This window comes from Panthera tigris, chromosome E2 (genome assembly GCF_018350195.1).
Source record: "Panthera tigris isolate Pti1 chromosome E2, P.tigris_Pti1_mat1.1, whole genome shotgun sequence".
Taxonomy (NCBI): domain Eukaryota; kingdom Metazoa; phylum Chordata; class Mammalia; order Carnivora; family Felidae; genus Panthera; species Panthera tigris.
Window position 1 is genome coordinate 2,895,214 of NC_056674.1, and position 22,756 is coordinate 2,917,969.

At 57.9% G+C, this 22,756-nt stretch overlaps 3 protein-coding genes across 3 annotated transcripts; 1 reads left to right on the top strand and 2 right to left on the bottom strand.

Annotated features, from left to right (window-relative positions):
- Window positions 1–3,222: 3,222 nt before the first annotated feature.
- On the top strand, window positions 3,223–6,530 carry ZNF784 (zinc finger protein 784). The gene is given in 3 exon segments (XM_042968778.1): window positions 3,223–3,277; window positions 3,280–3,299; window positions 4,513–6,530. Coding segments are annotated over 3 exon segments (966 nt in total). The 3' UTR covers window positions 5,404–6,530.
- A 1,961-nt stretch (window positions 6,531–8,491) lies between these two features.
- ZNF865 (zinc finger protein 865) lies at window positions 8,492–12,166 on the bottom strand. Its single transcript, XM_042969600.1, is given in 2 exon segments — window positions 8,492–12,136; window positions 12,139–12,166. Coding segments are annotated over 2 exon segments (3,204 nt in total). The 3' UTR covers window positions 8,492–8,960.
- Window positions 12,167–19,428: 7,262 nt separating this feature from the next.
- On the bottom strand, window positions 19,429–22,434 carry ZNF524 (zinc finger protein 524). The gene is made up of 2 exons (XM_042969158.1): window positions 22,338–22,434; window positions 19,429–20,754 (listed from the first exon to the last, which is right to left on the bottom strand). The coding sequence occupies exon 2, from the start codon at window positions 20,713–20,715 to the stop codon at window positions 19,924–19,926; it is 792 nt and encodes a 263-aa protein (XP_042825092.1). The 5' UTR covers window positions 20,716–20,754; window positions 22,338–22,434; the 3' UTR covers window positions 19,429–19,923.
- Between the last annotated feature and the right edge of the window lie 322 nt (window positions 22,435–22,756).

Below are 22,756 nucleotides of genomic sequence, written 5' to 3' on the forward strand. Positions count from 1 at the left end.
ACCAGTTCATTCCAGGAATTACGCTAGACCCATAGCATTCTCCACCTATGGTGTTCTCAATACAGTCCTGCCAAGTAGCAATATGCTGCCCACTTTGTAGATGACAACTGGACCCTGAGAAGGGACATCATTTGCCCAAAGTTGCATAGCAAATGGATGCATGGATATGAACCCAGGTTTGTCCAACTTGAAACTTTATGTTCATCTCACTGAACTACTGTCTCCTCTCCATTTAATTCTCTCAAGCTCTGATACATAAATTCTTCTATCTCCATTAATTCAGCTACTCATTCATTCATCCATTTGTTCATTCACTCACCAAACATTCACTGAGGCATGTATATGTCTTCTCTCTGAGGGTGCAGAGATGAAATGGACCCCACCCATGAGAAAGGACAACAGGGATGAGCTCTGTGCTAGACGCTGTATCATGAATTATCTCATTTAATAAAAGGAATTTCAATGAGAAACCATGTTACACCCATCAGATTGGCAAAAATTTAAGTTTGACTATCAAATAGTAGTAAAGATTTCAAGCAACATGAGCTCCCATTCATAGCTGGTGGAAGTGGAAGTCAGTAGTAATTATAGATAATACATAGTGCCTACTTTGTGTTGCAAGACACTTTACATATAATGACTCATTTGATCAGCAGAGCAGCCAGCACTTAGCTGTTAAATAAGTACTACTATGTTATGTTTGCTTTACAAGCAAGAAAACAGAATGGACTGCCTTTCTCATTAGACACAGCAGGTACACACAGTGCCTAGGGCCCATGACACTTCTGGGTGCCCATGAAAAATATGTTAATGTTGAAATCAGAAATGTAATCCAGCCTGGCTTATGTTTATCTTTACACCAACCCAGTCACAAAATATCATTTTAAATATAGTTTTTGAAATGAAGGGGCCCACGGAGGCAGAAATGGCAGGGTTCATGAAACCACACTGGAGAAAGCACTGGTTAAATGATCTGAAGAGCTCCCAGGTAGTTAGTGGCGGGGTGTTACAAAGGCAAGAGATTGATAGCAACCAAAGTGAGGAGAGTGGCTGAACGTGGTAATAGTTTTTGATCCAGAAATTCAACTCCCAGTTGCATAATATAGAGAAAGCTCTCTTTTGGGGGTCAAGGACACGTAAGCAAGAATGCACACGGCAGTACTGTTTATAATAATAAAAATTTGGAACCAGCCCAATGTCCACAATAGGAGAACGAATAAATGTAACATGACATTGTCCTCAGTGGGATATCATACCAGCATTGATACCAGCAATAACTAGACTGCAGGTATCAATGTATACAAATATAAAAAGGGGAGAAGGAAAAAAAAAGAGGTTAGACTGAAATTACAGAATCAATTAGAAAATTTTTATTTTTATTTTTTTACTTTAAAAAAATTTTTGGGGGTTTATTTATTTTGAGAGACAGAGAAATGGAGCGGGGGGAAGGACAGCGGTGGGGGGAGAGAGAGAATCCCTAGCAGTCTCTGCTCTGCCAGCACAGAGCCTGGGCGGAGCTCAATCCCACGAATGTCATGACCTGAGCCAAAATCAAGAGTCAGATGTACCCGACTGAGCCACCCAGGTACCCCTTGTTCCGAACACCTTTTATATAGAAATAGTTTATAATAAAATAAATGTAAAGAAAAGACCCCCTCTGTGTAGGAAGACTAAGTTATGCTGTAGTAACAAGGGCAATGGCCCAGGGGCCTCACAAAATAAAACGTTTATTTTAAATGCTACATGTCCTGGGCGCCGGGGTGGCTCAATTAAGTGGCTCTTCTGCTCAGGTCATGCTCAGGTCTGCTAACGTTTGGTGGGTTCGAGCCCTACGTTGGGCTCTTTACTGACAGTGTGGAGCCTGCGTGGGGTTCTCTTTCTCCGCCCCCCTCTCTCTCTGTCCCTGCCCTGCTTGTTCTCCATCTCTCTCTCTCTCTCTCAAAATAAATAAAAATAAGCTTAAAAAAATAAAACTAGGGGCGCCTGAGTGGCTCAGTCGGTTAAGCGTCCGACTTTGGCTCAGGTCATGATCTCCTAGTTCACGAGTTCGAGCCCCGTGTGGGGCTCTGAGCTGACAGCTCGGAACGTGGAGCCTGCTTCGGATTCTGTGTCTCCCTCTCTCTGCCCCTCCCCCGCGCATGCTCCGTCTCTCTCTCAAAAATAAATAAAACATTAAACATTTAAAAAAAAATAATAAATAAATAAATAAATGCTATATCCCCAAGGAAGCTCGGCGCCAGGTTCTGCTCATTGTAGACACTCTGGAACTCGGCCTAATGGAAACCATTTCAACCAGCCGATCCCTGGCCTGAAACGGCAGGATGGAAACTGGCCAACGGCTGGATGGCTCTCCCGACCAACTGAGGTTGAAGCACATCGCTGTCCCTGACAGGCCATTCGCCAAAGAGAACCACAGGGCTACGTCCACCTTCAAAGGAAAGTGCAATCTTATCATGTACCCAGAAGGAGGAAAAACAGCAAATCCAGGAATTAATATGATGTTTAAGCATCACCTACCCTGCCCTCCCAAGGAAACTGCCTAAGGGGTGTTCAAAGGTGTTCCATATCCCTTTTTCTCTTTTCCTTTTTCCTCATCTCTTTTCCTCTTTTCCACAACACCTGCAGTTTTATACATGACAAAATGTGCCCAGGGAAGTGCAGTGACTTCTCCGCGGTCACACAGCCAGGCCAGGGAAGGAATCAAGACCCCAGTCCTGTCCTCGGTGCTGCCCAAACCCACCGTCTGTGGGCTCTTTCCTCCTGATATGCCTTTCCCAGGCGTCTCCACCGGTGTCGCTGTTTGCCGAACACCCTCTGTAAACCGACTTGGAAAAACCCTGACATTCGTAAACGTTGCCATGCTCTGTGACGAGGAGCCACGCGGAGGTGGCGACAAAAACATGCTGTAGGAAAACAATAGAAAACAACAAAGGTGACGTTCAGGCCAGAGTCGGCTGACTTCCAGAGCCTGCTAATGCTGGTTAGAAGGAGAAATTCCGCTTGGCCGGTCGCCACCCAGAGCCCCAACCGCGCGGTCCTCCCCGGCTGACAGGTGATTAGAAGGGACCCAGAGCTCCCTCCGGGTGGGCGGGGCTCGGCCTCCGTAGAGCTCCACACCACCCCCCCGCCCGCTAGTGCGCCTGCGCAGCAGCTCTGACGCCGGCCCGAGCCCCGCCCCCTCCCGCCGAGACCACGGGCTTGGGGGCGGGGCCTGGGCACAAGATGGCTGCCGCGCGCCCGGAGCCCCCGAGTCCGAGCTCAGCGGCCCCGGAGCCGCGATCCCGGAGACGCCGGACCTGGTGCGGGCGGGGAAGGGGCCTCGGCGGGGGACTCGAGGCGGGAAGAGGGCTCAGGGCAGGGGGCGGGGCCTATGAGGGCTGGGCGGGGGACGTATTTAGGGCTCCGGGTCTGGGGGTGGGGCCTCTCGGGGTGGGCGAGGGGCGTGGCCTAACGCGGAGCCTATGAGAATGCGGGGCGTGGCCTGTGTGGGGTGTGGCCTAAGGAGGGGGTTGGGCGGAACATCTGGGCAGGAGATAGGTAAGGGGAGAGAAATCTCAGAGATTGAGTTTGTGTTGTTAAGGGGGCGGGGCCTCCTATATTCTGGGGCTAGAGAACTTGGATGGATGATTGGGAAGGTGACCCTGAAAGGCAAGGGTGGGTGGTTATGGTCGGGGCACCCGCGCTGGGGTGGGGTAATGATTCTGCAAGGGTCCGAGTGATGTGTCTCCAATGCCTAAGGGGGGATTTGGGGGGCAGGGGTAGAAATGACTGCTCCAGGTGACTTTGGAACTTTCCCCACTAGGGGCTGGAGAGTAACAGACACTCATTCATTCAACAAACATTTACTGAGCTCTTCCTGGGGCTCAGTAGGTAGAGAGTGAACAAGACAGATAAGGACTGTATTCTCTTGGAGCTCCCAGCCCAGCGGGGGAGAGAGACAATAGAGGATATTTATCGTGATACACGCTATGAAGGAAATAAAGAGTGAGCTGTCAGAGTGAGGGGTAAGGGGAGCTACATGTAAATGAGAGAAGTCAGCTGCGTGCTGGCTTATATTTACACTGGGGTCAGAGTCAAGCAGGAGCCGGATCACGATGGGTATTATGATGGCGGTTTGGGATGTTAGGTGCAGTTGAAGCCATGGAAGGGTTTTGAGTGGGAAAATGACGACCTGATTTCCATTTTCAAAAGGTCATTCAGGCTGCTTTGGGGAGTCAGCAGACATAGGAACAGAGGTTCTCTTCAGGAGGCTTTTTCGTTGTCAAGCCAAGAAATAATTGGCTTTTAACTGGGGTAGGGGAGAGAAATGGCTGGATCCGTGATGTATTTGGGACCGGAGGGGAAGTCTTGATAGGGATACTGCAGAATCCTAGAAGATGGAGGGCAGGATCTGGAAACTGAGGGGCCCAGCACGCTACAAAGGAGATGGATGTTTTAATAAGTGGGGGGCTTGTGGGTGAGGCCCTGAGGCAGGGTCCACAGGCTCCTGGTTTTTTCTCCCCCTCACCCCAGGTCCTGGTGCCAGATGATGGCCGGCCCGCCACACCCCCGAGTGACCTCATCGAGATCCAGGTGGTGAAGGTGACGGACACCACGCTGGTACCTGAGCCCCCGGAGCCAGGTTCCCTCCACTGTGCCTTGTGCCCAGCTGCCTTCCGGCTGGTGTCTGAGCTGCTGTTCCACGAACATGGCCACCTGGCGGGGGCTGAGGGCGGCGGGCAGGGTGGGGACCCCAGCCGGTGTCATGTGTGTGGCCACAGCTGTCCGGGCCCCGCCAGCCTCCGCGCGCACTACAGCCTGCACACGGGGGAGCGGCCCTACCGCTGCGCCCTCTGCCCCCGGGCCTTCAAGGCCCTGGCGCCTCTGCTGCGGCACCAGCACCGACACGGGGTGGAGCCGGGGAGCTCTCAGAGGCCCCCGGAGGCGGCGGCGGCTCGGGAACAGAGGCCCGGGGTGCCCCAGGAGAGGTCGGAGGTGGTGATGGCGGCGGCGGCAGCGGGCGCGGCGGTGGGGAAGCCTTTCGCCTGCAGGTTCTGCGCCAAGCCGTTCCGCCGCTCATCAGACATGCGCGACCACGAGCGGGTGCACACGGGCGAGCGGCCCTACCACTGCGGCATCTGCGGCAAGGGCTTCACCCAGTCCTCGGTGCTCAGCGGCCACGCGCGCATCCACACCGGGGAACGCCCCTTCCGCTGCGCCCTGTGCGATCGCACTTTCAACAACTCCTCTAACTTCCGCAAACACCAGCGCACCCACTTCCACGGGCCAGGGCCAGGGGTGGGGGACTCTGGCAGCCAGCTGGCGTCCGGGGCCGAGGAGCCAGGGAGTGGCTGTGGGGCAGGAGACAGTCTGGAAGAAGGCCAAGGGGAGACGGCAAAGGTGAAGGTGGAGGTCGCCCAGTAGGCTGGGAGAGCAGGGACATGGGGGCATCAACGTGGGAAATAGGAGGCACATTGCAAGGGAGGGGGTGGGTGGGAAAAGGAGGCAGGAGAGAGGAGATGGGGGTAGAGGTGAAAAGAGCTAACAGTGATGGCCATGAGCAGCTAGTACAGGAGAACAGGTTTCGGGACACCCACAGACCCATACAGCACCTCCATGAGACTCAGAAAGGCACAGACACAGACTTGTGGATGCCCAGGTACGTGTGAGGAACACAGGCTGGTTTTCACGCCCAAGCCGCCTGCTCGTTTGGTTGTCCTCATGCAAGACACAGTTTGTCCCCACAGAGCCTGGGCACCGAAGAGGGTGAGCCAGGGTTGAATGGAAGGGGCAGAACTGGGGTCAGTCCTTCATCTACAGAACCCTGGACTATCTTGGGGGCCTAGGGTGGACCAGGATGGAATCTTTTGCCTACCTCACTGGATTGCACTGAACCTGGGATGCGTACTCACCCTCAGGCAGAAGACACCCACCAGGTCCTCCATGAAGAGACTCTGGGATCCCATCACCTCGAAGCCAGAGGGTCCCCAAGTCCTAGCTGAGAGCACTTGAGCCTCAAGGATGTAAGCATGACCCTAAGGATCTTGACTCTAAGAGTTGCTCCCTGCTCCCATGGTGGGCCCTCCTTAACCCACTGACTCTGAGGCAACAGCATTACAACAGACACCAAACAGCCACCTAATACCCCATCATAGGCCTTTAGGTTCAGAGCCCATGGCCCCCAGGGCTACAGAGTAGCCTCAGTTTTCTCTGATCTCCTCCACTCCCTGTTTGAAGCAAACAGCTTACTGCCTGACCCAATGCTATCCCACGGAAGTGTTGGGGAAGGCAGCATGGTGGGCTGGCCTGTGTACGGCAGGTGTGGAATGAACTGAGTCACTGTGGCGGGGGCAAAAGGAGGACCTGGGAGCTGGAGGTGGGGAGCCTCCAGTTCTCCTATTAAAGGACTTTCTGAAGGGTCTCTGTCAGTCTTGTGTTTCGGGGGTGGGAGTAGAGGGTCCACACTGTGGTCTTGCCAGGAGCAGTGAATTGCAGATCTCTCTCCAAATCTCTGTTTCCTCATCTTTACAATGGGGGTGGACAGTGTCTGGCTCTTCAGAGATGTTGTGTGCTTCACCTGTGGGAATGGGTATCAGGGGAAGTTTGACAAAATGAAGGGACTCCAGTGATCAGCATATTTATCAACAAGGGAGAGCCCCGGATTTGCTCACCTTCCTCTTTCCCAGCATCTCCCCCGAGATAGCCCTTCGAGAGGTCAGAGCACCAACAGAACTCATTCTGTTTTCTCCAAAGAAACACCTGTGTTTCCTGTCATTGGCCTCACCACCCAAGCTAGAGACCTGGGCAGACTCTTTAAGTCGCCTTGATCCCTCATCCACTTATCTAATCCCTGCCTTCATCCTTTCCCCGCTGTTGAGCTGGTTAAGTATCTTTGGAATCTAAACACTTTCATTGTCACTACCCTTGTGGGCCAAGCCAACAATGATCCCACATTTGAAGAGCCACGCGGCAGCACGGGCTCTTCCAAAAACACAGATCCCCACCTTGTTACCAATCCGCTACTCCTTGTAGCTTCAAGATGGGATCGCAAGCCTGAGTGCTTGTAGGCGCTGGGTGGCAATGTAAATGTATGAGGGAGGTGGCTGGGTGAGACGGGAAAGTGCCAGCACCAGGGAGGGGAAATGGCAGAATTTGGTGGCAGATTAGAGAGAGGGCAATGGTTACTCAGCTCTGGGAGAGTGCAGACCGGGTTGCTAGATCTCCCCAATTTTTCAGAGGTTGCATTAGTTCATATTATGCAAAATCCTTTGATTTTCAAATGTCGGCAACTAAGTCAAACTTTATTATTAATTTTTTAATGCATGGGCTAAACAAAGCATGTCAGTGGCTTGCCTCCAGCAGCTGCCAGCTTCCGGCCTCTGGCCTACAAGATCATCCAAGCTCTACTGTTTGGAATTCAAAGCCCTTCAGGATCCAGCCTCCCACACCCCCCCCCCCCAACCTCCCAGCCATACTCCTCACTGAAATTCTCTGTAACAGCTGGGTTCAGTTAAATACACTCAACCCTCCACCCAGAATTCTGTGCCCACTTTACCTGGCAAGCTTCTGTGGCTTGTTATTGTTCAGGCATTACTTTCTCCTCCAGGGAGCTTGGCTACCCCCCAGTCTCACAAAGCAACTCCTCCATGCTCTCTGCCCTCAGGGATAATTCTGTGGACGTTTTGTGGTGTGGCTCTGGGTCCCTGGGACTTTTGAACCCTGGGGACCTGGCACAAGGACTCTCTCAGTCCAGGTCTTCAGCATTGACATAGGTTGGCCATACTAGGTTGCTGCCCCGGAGTGGGTCAAGCCGAACCCGCCCAGGCCATGCCCCCTTGACCAGCTTTGTCTTCCAGTCCCAGCACTGAGCACCCTGGGCCCGCAGTCCCTGTTCTACTGTGGATTTGCTGGCGGTCCCTGGAGCCTCTTTCTTCTCCAGGACCTCCGCCTCCTCTTCTGACAGATGGGATAACAACACAGAGAGCACATAGCTGGCTCACTGTTCCAACAACGGAAGTGAGCGCCGTGGAAGGGCTTTTGAAGCCCCTCCCAATTATCCTGGACGGATGGGTGCGATGGACGAGGAGTCTGTGCGACGCGGGAACACAGGGGTTCTCCTCCATTGAGGGCAAGGAACGTGTCCAATTCATGTTTCCCCGCCATCCAGTGAAGGACCCAGCAGACGTTGGGGGGTGGGGGAGGGCTTCTGGAAATGTGGGCCAGGCGAACAAACGCCAACAACATCTCAAAGGGGGAAGGAGTCCAGGCACACTGTGAGTTTCTGAGAACAGAAACTTACCTGTCTTGTTCATCTCCCTTTGCCCAACGTGCAGACTGAAGCTTGGATACGGTAAATCCTCAGTAATTATCATTTGGATGAGGCAAAGCAGAAAGCCTGAGGGTGAGGCAGAGGTTGTTGGGGAATCGAAATCCCTGGGAAGCAAAAGTTCTCAACTTCGTCAGCGCTTAATCCCCTCTCCCTGGGATGCAAGAAAGGACTCCGGTGGCCCTGTTGATACGATTTATTATTCTCCGCTCTGTACAAGCCGCGTCTACCACCCCGCCCCCACCCCCACAATCCAAAAGAGCACCCAGTCCCCCTTGTGCCCTCCCAACTCCACGCATACTTGGTTCCAGCCAGATCCCAAAGGAATGGGGAGGGGCAGTTCAGACCCACATCCTCCACCAAAGCTTATCGGGGGACAGAATGCTGCTGGGGGAGGGGGCGCTGATGAAGGTTACAAAACGGAGTTGGACGGAGGGTCAAGTTCAGTGTCTGACGGGCTGAGGGGAGGGCCAGAGACGTCCGGGACCGGAGTCTGCGGCATGAGCCTGCAAGGAGGCTAGTCTGTCCGAAGTTCTGAAGGATGGCTGGGCAACAGCGAGGAGGGGTTAAGAGTCTGATCAGCAACTGGAGAGAAGGAAGGGAGGGGTTGGGAGGGGACATCTGATTGGAGTGGCGGATGGGAACCCCCTCCTGGTCAGGCATCCTTTCCGGCCAAGGCGCCCGCCCCTGCCCCAGGTCCCCCGAGGCCCTCGGCTTTGTGCGCCAGGCGGTGTTTCTTGAGGCCGTAGGTGTTGGCGAAGCCCTCCCCACAGGAGGAGCAGCGGAAGGGCCGTCCGCCCTGGTGCGCCGCCAGGTGCTTACGGAAGTAGCCGGGGTCCTTGAAGGCCTTGAGGCAGGCAGGGCAGCGGAGCTCGGGCCGCGGCGGCTCGTGGGCGCGCTGGTGGCGCAGCACCGAGCTCAGGTAGAAGAAGCCCTTCCCGCAGTGCTCGCAGCGGTAGGCGCGCTCCCCCAGGTGCAGCCGCTGGTGCTCCAGCAGGTTGGAGCGGTAGCGGAAGGTCTTGCCGCAGGCGCCACAGCGCTGGGGCCGGGCCACGGCGTGCAGCCGCCGGTGCTCCGCCAGGCTGGACGACTGCGCGAAGCGCTTGGCGCACACGCCGCACTTGAAGGCGCGCTCGCCGGTGTGCACCACGCGGTGCTGCCGCAGGTACCAGGAGCGCAGGAAGCCTCGGCCACACACGCCGCACCGGTAGGGCCGCTGCTCCGTGTGGCAGCGCTGGTGGCGCATCAGCAGGGCCGCCTCCCAGAAGCGCTTGCCGCACACCGGGCAGCGGAAGCCCCGCTTCTGCCGGTGGCTGCGGCGGTGCAGGAGCAGGTCGTAGGCACCGGCGAAGCTCTGGCCGCAGAGGCCACAGCCTAGGGTCCGCCGCACCAGGTGCACGTACTTGTGAGTCACCAGGCCCAGGAAGTGTTTGAAGCTCTGGCCACACGTGGCGCAGCTGAAGCGCTCAGGGCCCGAGCTGGCACCCCCGCCGCCCCCCGCCACCGCCGTCCCGCCGGCGTCGTCACCCCCGGACACCCCCGCCAGGGCAGCCACGGCCGCCCCCACCTCTCCCGCCAGCCCGTTGTCCAGCACGCTGGCCGCGTCGGCGCTGCCGGAGCCGTCCGGGGGCTGGGGACCCCCGGGCGTGGGCGGGAGCAGGCGCTCGGGGGCAGCCTGGTGGACCAGCTTGTGCCACATGAGATTCTCGATGAAGCCGAAGGTCTTGCCGCAGGCATCGCAGCCATACGGCTTCTCCGCCATGTGGGCCTCCTTGTGGCTCATCACGTGGAAGAGATCCGGGAAGTGTTCGCCGCAGTCCGAGCAGGCATAGCTCAGGGCATCCGCCGCCCCGGCAGAGGCGGCCGAGGCGCCCGGCCCACAGGCCCCGGGCGCACCCTGCGTGGCCGGGAGGCCCGCAGCCCCAGCCAGGGCGCAGGGCAGTTGGAGGCGGTGCACCTGGCGGTGGCGGGTGAGGCTCTGCGGGTAGCCGAAGACCTTGCCGCACAGCTCGCACTTGTAGGGCCGCTCGCGGGTGTGCACCACGTGGTGCTTGCTCAGGTGGAAGGACTCCCGGAAGCGCTTCCCGCACACGGGACACTGGTGGGGCTTCTCGCCGGTGTGGATGCGCTCGTGGCGCTTCAGAGTCTCGCGTCGCCCGAAGCCCCGCCCGCAGATGCCGCAGCAGAAAGTCTTTCCGGGGACGCTGGCGCCCGCGCCGCCCGCCGCGCTGGTGCCAGCCCCGCCGAGCAGCAGCGGGTGCGCCCCCAAGAGCGGGACGGGCACGGCGCCGTACACCACGGCCGCCGCGGCCGCCGCGGCCTTCTCGCTGTCCGTGGCCGGAGGGTCCGGGGGCAGGAGGTAGGGGCCCGCAGGGAAGGCTGGCGGGGGCTGCGCGACCGCGGCCGCCGCGTCCTTGGGCGCGTCCGGGGCGGGGGCGGGCGGGGCGTGCGCCGCCTTGTGGCGGAGCAGGCTCTGGGGCGCAGAGTACGACTTGCCACACAGGTCGCAGGGGTACACGGGCCGGGGTCCTGCCGCGCCAGCGCCCGCGTGGGCCGCCTGGTGCTTGAGCAGGTAGGCGGCGTCGCGGAAGGCCTTCCCGCAGACGCCGCACGGCAGGCGCAAGAGGTCGGCCGAGTGCGTCTTCACGTGGCGCTTGAGGCTCTCCCTGCGGTTGAAGCTCTTGCTGCACACGGAGCAGGAGAAGGGCTTCTCACCGGTGTGGATAATCTGGTGCTGGTGGAGGTGGCTGGGCTTCTTGAAGACCTTCCAGCACAGCGGGCAGGCAAACGGGCCCTCGCCGCCCCCCGCCGCGGGAGGGGGCACGCCCACCGCAGCGGGGGCTCCGGCCGCCTCCGCCACGCTGGCGGCCACGGCGGCTCCGGCTCCGGCGGCGGCGGCGGCGGCGGCGGCTGGGGGCGGGGCGGGAGGGCCGGAGGGCACGGGGGTGGGGGCGGCGGGGGGTGCGCCGGCCGAGGGTGCCGGCAGGCCCAGCGGCGGGAGGGGCGCCCCGGGCTGCGGCGGGCCCCCGGGGGCGGGCGGCACGTCCTTGTGGCAGCGGCGGTGGCGGATGAGGCTGGACACGTGGTTGTAGGTGCGGCCGCAGACGCCGCACTCGTAGGGCCGCTCGCCCGAGTGCACCAGCATGTGCTGCACCAGGTGCGAGGACTGCTTGAAGGACTTCTGGCACACGCCGCAGGGGAAGCGCCGCTCCATCAGGTACTTGAGCCTCCGGAAGTAGCCTTTGTCGTCCTTGGCCGGGTCGCAGGCCGCCGCCCCTGCGGCGGGCCCCGGAGGGGTCTGTGAGGGGGCGGGAAGCGGCCCCGGGGTCCCGGTGGGAGAGGCCAGCCCCGGGGCCACCCCCGGCCCGGTCGCGGGCCCTCCGCGTTTCAGGTTCCCAAAAAGGTGCTGGTGTCCAGACAGGTCGACGATGCCCCACTGCGGGGCGGGGAAGGCAGCATCAAATAGGGGGGGCGGAGGGGGCCCGAAGGCGGGCGGCAGGGGCGGGTCGGGCTTCTTGGCCTGCGAGGAGGACGACGACGACGAGGACGACGACGAGGACGACGACGAGGAGGACGAGGACGAGGACGGCGCCTCAGCCTTGGGTTTGAAGGTCGCCTGGGGCGGGTAGTCGTACTGGGGTGGAGGGGGCTGGGGCGGGGGCTGGGGCGGCGGCCCGGGGGCGCAGGGCAGGGCGGCCACCGCCTTGGCGTGCTCCCCGTACAGTTCCATGGGCTCGAAGCGCTGATGGTTGAGGAACTCCAGAAAGTCGAAGGGGTAGCTCTGGAAGTGAACCCCGTCCTCGCCCCCTATGCCGCTGCCCCCACCGCCCCGGCGGCACCGCCCGCTGCGTTTGCCTCCATCTCGGGCGGGGTGGGCGACGGCAGACCCTGTGGAGAAGAGGATAGGGCTGAGGAAAGGGGACCGGGCGCCGGAAGTCATGGCCATCTGCCGGAGCCACAGTCTGCCTCCCAGCCTTGCTCCTCTCGGCCCCCCGCCCCTCCAGCGCACAGGGCAGCCCCCCTCCTGGCTCTAGCGCACCACAGACGCCTGCTCAGCCGTCCACCTCCTTGCTGGGGCCCCTTTGCTCCTGCCCTCCCATCCCTTCCACGTTCCCGTTGTTTCTGGGGTCTTCCCACATCCTTTCTCCCCATGCCCCAGGCCCTCAGCTCCGCACCCCCAATCTAATTCTCCCAGCACCCCTTGCCTCTGGTGGCAGTCCCCTTACAAACTCTTGGGTATCAGCACCCTCCTAAAACACACACACACCCCCTCTCCAAAACACACACACACACACACACACACACACACACGAGCCCCGTTCTCAATCCCCTCAGGTTTTGCCTCTAAAATGATGAGAGGGTGGACTCTAGAGCTCGAGTGCCAGATAGGAATCTGAGCCCCACCACATTCCAGCTGTGTGACCACAGGCAAGTTCCTGAACCTCTCTGTGCCCGGATTTCCACATCTACAAACAGAGGTGACAAAGCACACCCCTCCTGCTCAGGGTCGATGTGAGGCTCCAGCAAGCAAACAGCAGGCCTTTGGGTGGAGGCTTCCTGGCACTTTGCAAGCATGCGGTAAGTGGTATCATATCGATACCCTCTCAGCACTGGCAGTAGATAAGGTCAAGACAGACCAAAAGAACTGGAATGAAATCAGTGTTGGGGAGGGCCGTGTTCTTTTACTACAAGGTGTTTGCCTGGAAGAAGCAAGTTACACCGGGAGGCCTGGCACTGAGAAGGCAGCCTGACGCAGCAGGAAACAGGTGGGCACTGCACCCGGGCAGACCTGGGTTCACATTCCCTCTCCTTCCCGAACCTCGCTTTCTCCATTTCTACGAGGAGGCGGTAACCCCTAGGCTGCAGGGGGAATTTAGGGAGCTCACTCTGCACGGAAGGAAACATTATGTGTGCCTTCAGTGACGTCACACACCTGGGGGACACCGACAGCAGATGCCCAGGGGGTGCAGGTCTCCGTCCTCGCCCCAGGTGGGGATTTCCCTGCCTCCTGTGCAATGGCAGTCAGTCTCTGGGCACCTCCTTTATAGTATTCGTCATTCCAGAAGGCAGGTGTCCATGTCTGCGCCCCGGCCCCCACAAGAACCTCAGCTCCTACAATGGACTTTTGAACCTGAGCCACCCAGGGGGCCGGGGAAACACCTCCACCAAGTCGCGGACAGTCAGTGGGAGAAGAGCCCCCAAGGTGTAGCATGCTTCTTGTCCATAATCCCTGGCCCATGGGGGCCTGGCTCTGTGCCCACAACAGGGGTCAGCGATGCCTACCAAGGCCAGGGCCCATCTGCCCCCAGCCAGCCAGCTGGCTCTCTCCCCCCCACAGGTGAAAGGTGAGTGTCTCCTCCACTCCTCCGCCAAGAGGTCGATATTTTTAGCCTCTAGCTCTGGGTGTCCTTGGACGAGACTCAACATCCCATGCCCTTCACACCCCCTCTGGTTAATTTGCTCTCCAGAAGGAACAAAGGCATGGCTGCGGTGGTGGTGGGAGCCTGTGGGGGAAACCTAAACCCAGGAGACCGGGAGAGCGGGCTGGGTGGGCAGAAAGCACATGGTAGAGGAGTGCAAGGGGCAGGGGAAGGAGGTGTCAGGGAAGAAACCATCGCCCTGGCTTGCCTCCATCAGGGTACATATTAATAACAGCTAATGTTGACTGGGCATTTCCTACAAGCCCAGTGTGTTCCCAGCAAATCCCCCCAAAATCTATGAGACTATGACACAGGGACTATTATCCCCTTTTGACAAAACAGAAGCACAGAGAAGTCAAGTAAATTGCCCAAGGTCACAGAGCAAGTCTGCGGCTCAGCCTCCCCACTTCCCCCACCAGGTTGTTTGTTTCCTAAGGTGGACAAAGGTGGGGTGGACTGTGGGGCCTGGAGCCTTACTGGGGGGTGTTACCTAGGTGATGGGAGTTTATGTAGGGGGCTGGGTGGGAGGGGAAGGGGGTCTCTGTCTTGAACGGATGGAGCAGTGATGTGGCGAGTCTATTCCTCAGATCTCAAGGTTCAGTCCTGTGCTTGCTTCAGGTCCCTGTTCAGATGTCCTCTCCATCCTACCCAATCCTCCCTAACCCCTCATCTTGCTGCATTTTCTCATCACTGTCACTGCCACCACTTGCTGTGTGTATTTCTTTGACTGTGTGTTTACTGTCTGGCATCCCCACCTAACAGAATAAGGATTTGGTCTGTCTTGTTTGCCGCTGTGCCCCCAGCACCGAGCACAGCACCCAGTACGGTGTGGTTGTTTGATAAGTATTTGCTGATATATGGGACTTAAACAGCACCCTCCTAAATCACCAGCAGACCCACCAAGAAACCACAAGAAACAAGGAACCCCAGATGAATAAATATGAAAACACAACGTACCAAAACTTAGGGAAGATGCAGCCAAAGTAGGGTTCAGAGGTAAACTGATAGCCTATACCGATAAGTGTTTGTTAAATGAGCAAAGGAACAAGACTGAGCTGACCAGAACCCCCTGAGGGAGGGAGGGGGACGTTTAGCAGAGATGGGAGTTGACACGGGGTGGAGGTCCCCAGAAGAAGGAATTCAAGGGCGGTGATGTTGTAAGGAGGGACCCAAAGGCGAGTGGGAAGATGTGAAGGGCTACTGCTGTGAAGAGCAGCGAGGAGCACTGGGGGGTGGAAGTGATCACGCTCCCAGTATTTCCACTGGGAAATAAGAGGCATTTCCTCTTTCAGGGGATCCCAGCCTTAAATCGGTGTCTTTCTAAGGGGAGACGCATCCTATGGAGAGAAGCATGATGGGGGCATGTCCCAAGGGGACAATGGGGATTTCCCTGCCTCCTGTGCAATGGCAGTCAGTCTCTGGGCACCTCCTTTACAGTATTTGTCATTCCAGCAACGACACTCGTAATCGTAACAGCTCATGTTTGTGTTTATTGTTCAACCAGTTTGAGGTGCAGCATCGTGAGGCCTCAGGATGGTCCTGTACTGTTATCAGCTCCATTTTGTAAGTGGGAAAACTGAGAAGGGGGGGGGGGTCATTTCCCCAAGGTCACATAGCCAGTCAAGGGGAAAGTAGGTATGAGATTCCAAATCTCTCCGATACCAGGACCTGTGGGCCATTCTGCTACAACAGGTTCGACTTGGGATGAAGCTGTACTCTGTTAATAACAGTAACGTGGACACACGGTACCGCGTAATGTGAAGTGCTTTCTACCTGCCTAGTGCTTTTCTAAATCCTTCAACGAATCTTCCTACTGAGTCAAGAAGATGGTGACCACTCTCAACTCTGTTTCACAGAGGAAGAGACTGAGGGCCGGAGACATAAATTCATCTCCTAACGTCATAACCAGTAACAAGCCGTGGCAGAGCCAGGAATAGGAGGCAAGCAGCAGGGCCCCAGAGTGCGTGCTGTTACCCACTACAGCATGCTGTCTTTCAACATTCTCTCTCCAAAATAAAGGAAGGCCCCCCACTCTGCCTTATACTAGAAATACACTTCGCCGCACCCACTTCCTTGATACCCGAGCCCAGAACCAGCCACCAGGATTTTCTGAACATAATAAGCACCGTACTACGTATCTTATGTGGTTTGTCTCCAACTTCATAACAGACTCATCAGATAAGCATTACTATTATTCTCATTTAACAGATGGGAGGACTAAGGCCAAACCACGTCCCTCCTCTGTTCAAACCCTGCAATGACACCCATCCCACTTAAAGTCAATGACACCCATCCCACTTAAAGTCAAAGTCTCTATGATGACCTACATACCCTCCATGGCCACCTGGCTGCTCCTCCAACGTGCCAGCATTCCTACCCCAGGGCCCTTGCACTGGCTGTTGCTTCTGTCTGGAAGCCTCTGACTGCTATCTCTATACCTCTCTCCCCCTCACCTCTTTCACACCTCTGCCCAAAGGCTGTCTCCTCAGTGAGGCTCTCCATGGCCCCTGTAACCTGTCATCCACACCAACATTCCGGCTCTTCCCAGCTTGCTTTGTTTCTGTCCTTACCTGTCAGCATCACCCGATAAACCACATATTCTGCTTGTCTTGTTGTTGCTGGCCTCCCCCTCTAGAAGGTGGGCTCCATACAGGCAACGATTTTTACCTGTTTTGTTCACTGTTCTATCCCAGGACCTAGATCAGTGCCTGTCTCCAAAAATATTTATGAAATAAGTGAATGAATGAGGCTAGGAAAAGAGGGAGTGGTTTGCTCAGAGATATGAACACAGTGGAATCCCGGACTCACCCTCTTAACCACTTCACTCTTGGGGGGAGCTGGTAAGAGCAGCCCCCGGTTGGCCACAGTTGTCCAGGAGGGTTGGGACTTACACAGAGGTGTGTGTGTGGCTTTGGGGAGCGACAAGATGACAATGGGAATCTTTTGAAGAAGGCCTTTTTGCCACCCTCTTCTGTGACTATACCCTGATCCTGCTGTATTTTATCCACACACACACATTTTGTTTTTTAATTGTCCCATCAGCTAGCATATGCGCTCCATGAGGGCAAGGGTTTTTGTCTGTTTGGGTCTCTGCTGCATCCCCCACGTGTAACAGGTCCTCATCAAACACTTGTTGAACAAATGAACGAATGAACAAATGAAGAACAGTATGGGCTTGGTAGAGCTGACAAAGGCGAGAAAATTGATCACAGTGCCCTTATCCCCAATGCCCTAAGACATCAAACCCTCTCCCTCTTGTTCTCTTCCTTCACTGGCTTCCCTGATGCTCCTCCACTCACCATGATCACGGCCACCTCAGGACCTTTGCACTTGCTATTCTCGCTGCCTGAAACCGTCCACCCAGATCTCTACATGGCTAAGTCACCTCTGCTAATTCAGTTTTCACCTCTGAGGTAAACCATCGGGCTCTGGGAGAACCCAGAAAACAGGATTTATCTTATTCGTTCACTTGTGTTTGAACTCTCTCAAGTAGACTGTAAAACCCACAAAATGAAAGACCATGTGTATCTCTCTCCTTCACCACTGTATGCCCTGTACCTAGAACAGTGAATGAATGAATGAATGAATGAACACATGCCTGGGGAAGAAAAGAGGTCAGGCCATAGTAAAGATGGGGGGTCTTCTCTAGGGCGTCCAGGAGGATGAAATGAAGCTGGGTGCGAAGTGGGAGAGGTTAACGCCACAGAAAGAGGTGGTCTGAGAGGGAGAGGCTCACTGTGGGGCACTGCTCTGTGGGAGGACTGGGGACAGGAGCTGACCTGGCTTGGGGAGAGGAGGGAGGTACAGCAGAAGTGTTTCATTGGAGCCTGGAGCTAAACAGGCAGCTGTTTCCACCTGAATGGGGAGAGGATGTGGGTGTGAGAGCAGAACTCTAGAGGGAGCTAGCTGTTCTATTGGGGGGGGGGGGGAGGGAGGGGGAGGGTTGAAAGGGGTATTCTCAACCACTATGGTACCGGGTGGGGGGGGGGGGTGGTGGCAGAAGAAAAAAAAAAGGTATTTTCTGCTGCAGACCAGAATGGAAAGTATTTTTACATCAGGAGGAGGCGGGGGGGTGGGGGGGGGAGTGGAAATGTGGGAGATTTGGGGGCTGCTGTGTGTGGACAGAGATAAGAGGGGCAGTTCTGCAGCGAAGCACTAATGCAACACTCTTTGGAGGCAGCCTATAGGGAATACTAACGGAGGGTTCACGGGCAGCTGCCCTCCATGAAGGAAGGCAGTGCTGGTGGCATTTGGGGGGCTGTCCTGGAGGCAGCAATGACGAGGGTTACGCAGAAGCGATCCTATGAGAAAGCATTCATGGGGGCCCTGGCAGCAGTTTAAGGGATCGCCACAAATAAGGACGCTTTGGCAGCCGTCCTGCATGGGGGCGTTAATGGGGCAGATGTCTGGAAGGGTCTTATGGGGGAGCAGTGACTGGGGGGACCCCTGGCGAGGGCCCGGCGGGAGAGGCACTGACGGGGACGTTCTGGGGACCAGAGCGGGCCAGGGCGGGACCCCCCGCCCCCGTTGCCCCCGGGTCCCCGGGCCACGCGCCCCGTCACTCACCGGCGCAGGGGTCTCCGCCGGGAGGAGGCCGAGGAGGCGGAGGAGGCGCCGCCGCTCCGGGGAGACCCGAGGGCCCGACCGGAAGTGCCGCCCCCTCCCCCTCCCCGGCAGCCCCGCGCCGCCCGCCTGCCCGCCCGCCCGGAAGCGGAAGTCGCGCCCGTCTCCGAGGCGCCGGCGTGGAGGAGCGGAAAGAGGAGGCGGTGGCGGCGACCGGGAAAGAGAAGTGCGCCTGCGCACTGGCTCGGGGACGCGGACGGGGAGAGCCTAGGCCGCTTCCGGTAGGCGAGCTAAGCAACGTGCGCCTGCGCCCTGAGCCCCCGCCTCCTAGGACACAGCCCACACGCTCCAGACATCCGGTTAAGCCACGCCCCTCGCGTAAATCTGGCGTGTAAGCCCCTCCCCTATTCTGAACCACGCCCGTTTTATAGCTTAATTATTTAAGCCCCGCCCACTGCCTTAAAATCCATCCTCCTCGCCCCAGCACCCACGATTTTTCTCCTGTTCTTACCCACCTCCAAGTCCCCAAGAACTCCACCTATCTCCCCCCAGCCCCGCCCACAGCCCCAACACTTTCTTCTAAGCAGTGCCCCCCAGAGGTTTTTAGGCTGCACCAAGCCCCCTGTGTTAGCCCAGCCCCTTCCTACTAAGCGCCCTTCGTCTCAGGCACTTCCCTTCCTTAGTATTTATTTAGGTACCCCCTTCTGTCACCTGTGCCTGAACAACAGTCATGCCCTCCTCACAGCACCTTCTCTTCACAGTTACATCCCGTCTGTCCCAACACCTTGCTCTCCTGCAGTTCCCCCTTGAAACGTCTCCTCTCAGATAAACCCTATTCATATGGCCTCTAAATCGTTTCCACCTTCTGCCTGCCAACCCTTAAACCAAGTCAAGCCCCACCCTTGTTCTCAACACCTGCCCCCTAAACCCCGCCCACAATGCTCATCAGCCTCACCCCTTAGCCCCAACCCCGCCCCCTGTTTCCCTAGCCCCGCCCCCTCCTGGCCACACCTCTTATCTACGTAAGCCTTACCAAAGTTGTCAATTCTACTCACAACCCTCAACTCGGTTTTTCCTTAGTGTCAGGACGAAGTGATGGGGCAAAGTAGTGGGGGCAGAATTTCCAAGAATATGGCTGGGATGGGGGATGGGGACCTAGATCACATTTGCACAGAGGTTCAATGTTTTACTTAGAGTGGATACTTACAGGGAGCACTTTGGGGTCTGCTGGAACCGGGAGAGGGGGCAAAGCCTTCCTCCAAGCCAGCCCATAGTGGCAAGCTAACAAGGCACATGACATGGGGTTCTCCCAAATTCGATGCACTCCTATCAGGGTGGCATAGCGACCAGAGCACATTTGAAGGGAGGGCCAGCCCTGGTACCATCACTGAATACACACAGGAAGCCAGTAGGCAGATATTTATTTCCAAGGCCCCTGCCTCCAGGGGCCTGTCAGTCCGGGGGAGGGTGGCAGAAGGCAGCAGGACCCAGGAGTTTAGGTCCTCACCCTCAACCCCCTCCCACAACGGGAAGACCACCAGGTATGAGGGCGTCCCAGCTTTCCTGCCCAGGCTCAGCACCAGCTGAACTCCCAGCTCTAAACCTGGCCTGGGGACAGGTGGCCCAGGGTGTGGGTCAAGCCAGCTCTTTGCCCTCCGGCTCCTCCACCCCCTCTTCAGCCCCTGCCGTAGCCGGAATGCCCTCGTCGTCCCACGGTGGTTCGGGCCCTGGGTCCGGGGAACACAGGGGTGCCCCCATGGCCTCGGGGTGCTTGCGTTTGGCATGGCGCCGGAGCGTGTTGGCCTCCGTGAAGCGCAGCCGGCAGACAGGGCACTGGTAGGGGCGCTCCCCGGAGTGGACACGGTGGTGGTGGGCCAGCTCACCCGCCTCGCGGAAGCGACGAGGGCAGAGTGGGCAGCGGAAGGGCCGCAGGCCGGCATGGATGTTGCAGTGCCGCCGTAGGTGGCTGGACCGCTTGAAGGTCTTGCCGCAATCCTTGCACTCGTGCGGCTTCAGCTCTGAGTGCGAGATGCTGTGGCGTTCCAGGTCGGAGAGGTAGGGGAAGGCCCGCAGGCACACCGGGCAGAAGTGCGGGGCCTTCTTGGGGCCGGAGCCCTCAGGCAAACCAGCCGCTGACCCCTCAGAGACTGTATAGGGCACACCCTGATCATCGATCAACAGGAGGTCGCTGCCACCGCCGCTGCCCACAGGGGCTGTCACCCCCTGTGCCAGCGGGGGCTCCTGCCCTGACTTGGGGGGGCGGCCCCGCTTGCGAGGGAGGGCGGCCTTGAGCGTCCGATTCGAGGAGGTGGCCCCCCCAGGGCGCCGGCCTCGGCGGCCCCGGGGAACAGGAGGAGGTAAGGCCAGAGGTTTCTCTTCCTCCCCGGGCAAAGGCGAAGGCAACGGGTCTGGGCTGGGGGTGTCCATTGAGCAGTGGGGGGCTTGGGTCTGGGCACTGGAGCCGGGCTAAGAGAAGAGAGGGGGCAGCCGTCAGTGCAGGGAGGGTCTGAGTCATCCCTTGTCCCCCAACACCTCGCCCATCCCTTGGTCTGAGTCTCTCGACCTGGGCATGGCCAACATTCACCTGGACAGTTATAGCTACACTGGTGGGTAAAATAGCAAGATAATTCCAACCACTTGGTAAAAAGACACTACCTTTAGCCACACAGGTGTCTCCTAAGCCTCCCTCACCCCCTTCCTAGAAGCTCAGAGTCATCTTGAATCAAAATAAAGGAAAATCTTCATAGGAGGATAGGATAGAGTCCAACTAAGGGTATGGGCCAGTATTGTGATCCTCAAAACAAAGAACCCATCAAACCTGAGCCATGGAGGCCTAGATGTTTTGTCCCGCTTCTGTTTGGCAAAGTGGGAGGAGTGTGGGAGTTCAGGACTGGGAGAAGACAGGGACTGGTGGTCCCAGGTGGTTTGGCCCCAAGTCGTGGGTGAAGAAATATATGGGAACTGTTAAGGCTCCCAACTCACAGGGTCTGGGTTCAACTCCTGAGTCTATCACTCACTCTCTGTGTGGTCTGGGGCAATTATTTCTCTGAGCCTCCATTAAGCCTTTTGCAAAATAGGACGAATAGGTCATCTTACTCGCACAGACATGGCATGGGGATAATACACATAAAGTGCTCAGTGCACAGAAGTGCCTAGAAGATATCAGCTAGGCACTCACTGACAGCTAAGCCCCATGCCAACTTTCTGAATAATGGTACATCACCCCCATTTTGCAGCTGGGGAAACAGAGGCACAGGAAGCCAAGTCAGTTGCCCAAGCCCTCTCTGCAAACAAGAGCGAGATCAGGACTCGAACTAGATCTCCAGGACCCCAAAGGCGCAGGGAGTGAGAAGAAATGCACCCAAGGAGACAAGGGGACACCATAGGGTTCCTTACACCTGGGTTAGATCCAGCTCTGCCATTAATTAACAAATGACTTTGCTTCTCTGGGCCAGTTTCCACCTCTGTAAAATGGCTATAGCAAGTTGTCAGTCGGTAATAGTAAGCACTCAGTAAACTACCATCACCACCATGACCTCCATCGACAGAGCATGGGACCATGAGACTAGGGTGTAATTAAGGCGAGAGTGAGGAAGGAAGAGGTGCAGTTAACAGCTGGGGCTGCAGGTGCCACTGGAACAGGCACATACATTGAAGGCCAGAGAGGGGCCACCACTTTTCCACGATCACATGGTTCGCTCCGGTAGGAAGGCCTGGACTAGAACCGGGGTCTCCGGAACAGGGGCCTCGCCCCTTGCCCCTCTGCCACCCCCGTGCAGGCACGCGCCCGGCGGCCCGAGCGCGCGGGGCGGGCCCTGCGGGGGCGGCGGCCAATGAGCGGCGCGCGGGCCGCGGACGGCGAGGGCCTCCAGGAAGGGGGTCTGCGCGCGCGCGCCCGGGCCGACTCCGCGGGGCGCGAGGTCGGCGCGCGCGCTGCGGCGGGCGCGGGCGCAGAAGCAGGTGTGGGGGCGCGCTCCAGGAGCGCGCGGCCCCGGGCCTCCCCTCCCTCCGCTCCCCTCTCCCCGCCCGGACCCCCGCCTCTCGGGTACCTCATTTGCATGTCGCCTGGGCTCGCGAGTGTGCGCGCGCGGGGGCGACGGGGCCGGCGCGTGGGAAGGGGCGGGGGCCAGGGGGCCCTGCCCCTCGGCGGCGCGCTTGGGGACGGCCCCGCCCTCTCCCTCCCCCACTCCCTCTCAGTCGGGCCCGCGCCCGCGGGGAACAAAGAGGACGCGCCGGGTCCTAAGGACCGGTCACGTCCTTGCAGCCAAAACGCGCCTGCGCGCCCGTCGCCTTCGCTGGCCCCGAGCGGGAAATAACCCCACCAACACATTCTGGACCACATAGAAATGTCTTTCCTCCCACAAAGTACCCAGCCGGGTGACCCAATCAAAGGCAGGTACCGCAAGGATGAGGAGCGGGAAAATGGCTGCTTGTTCCCGTAGTTAACATGGCGCCTGATAGGCTTCAA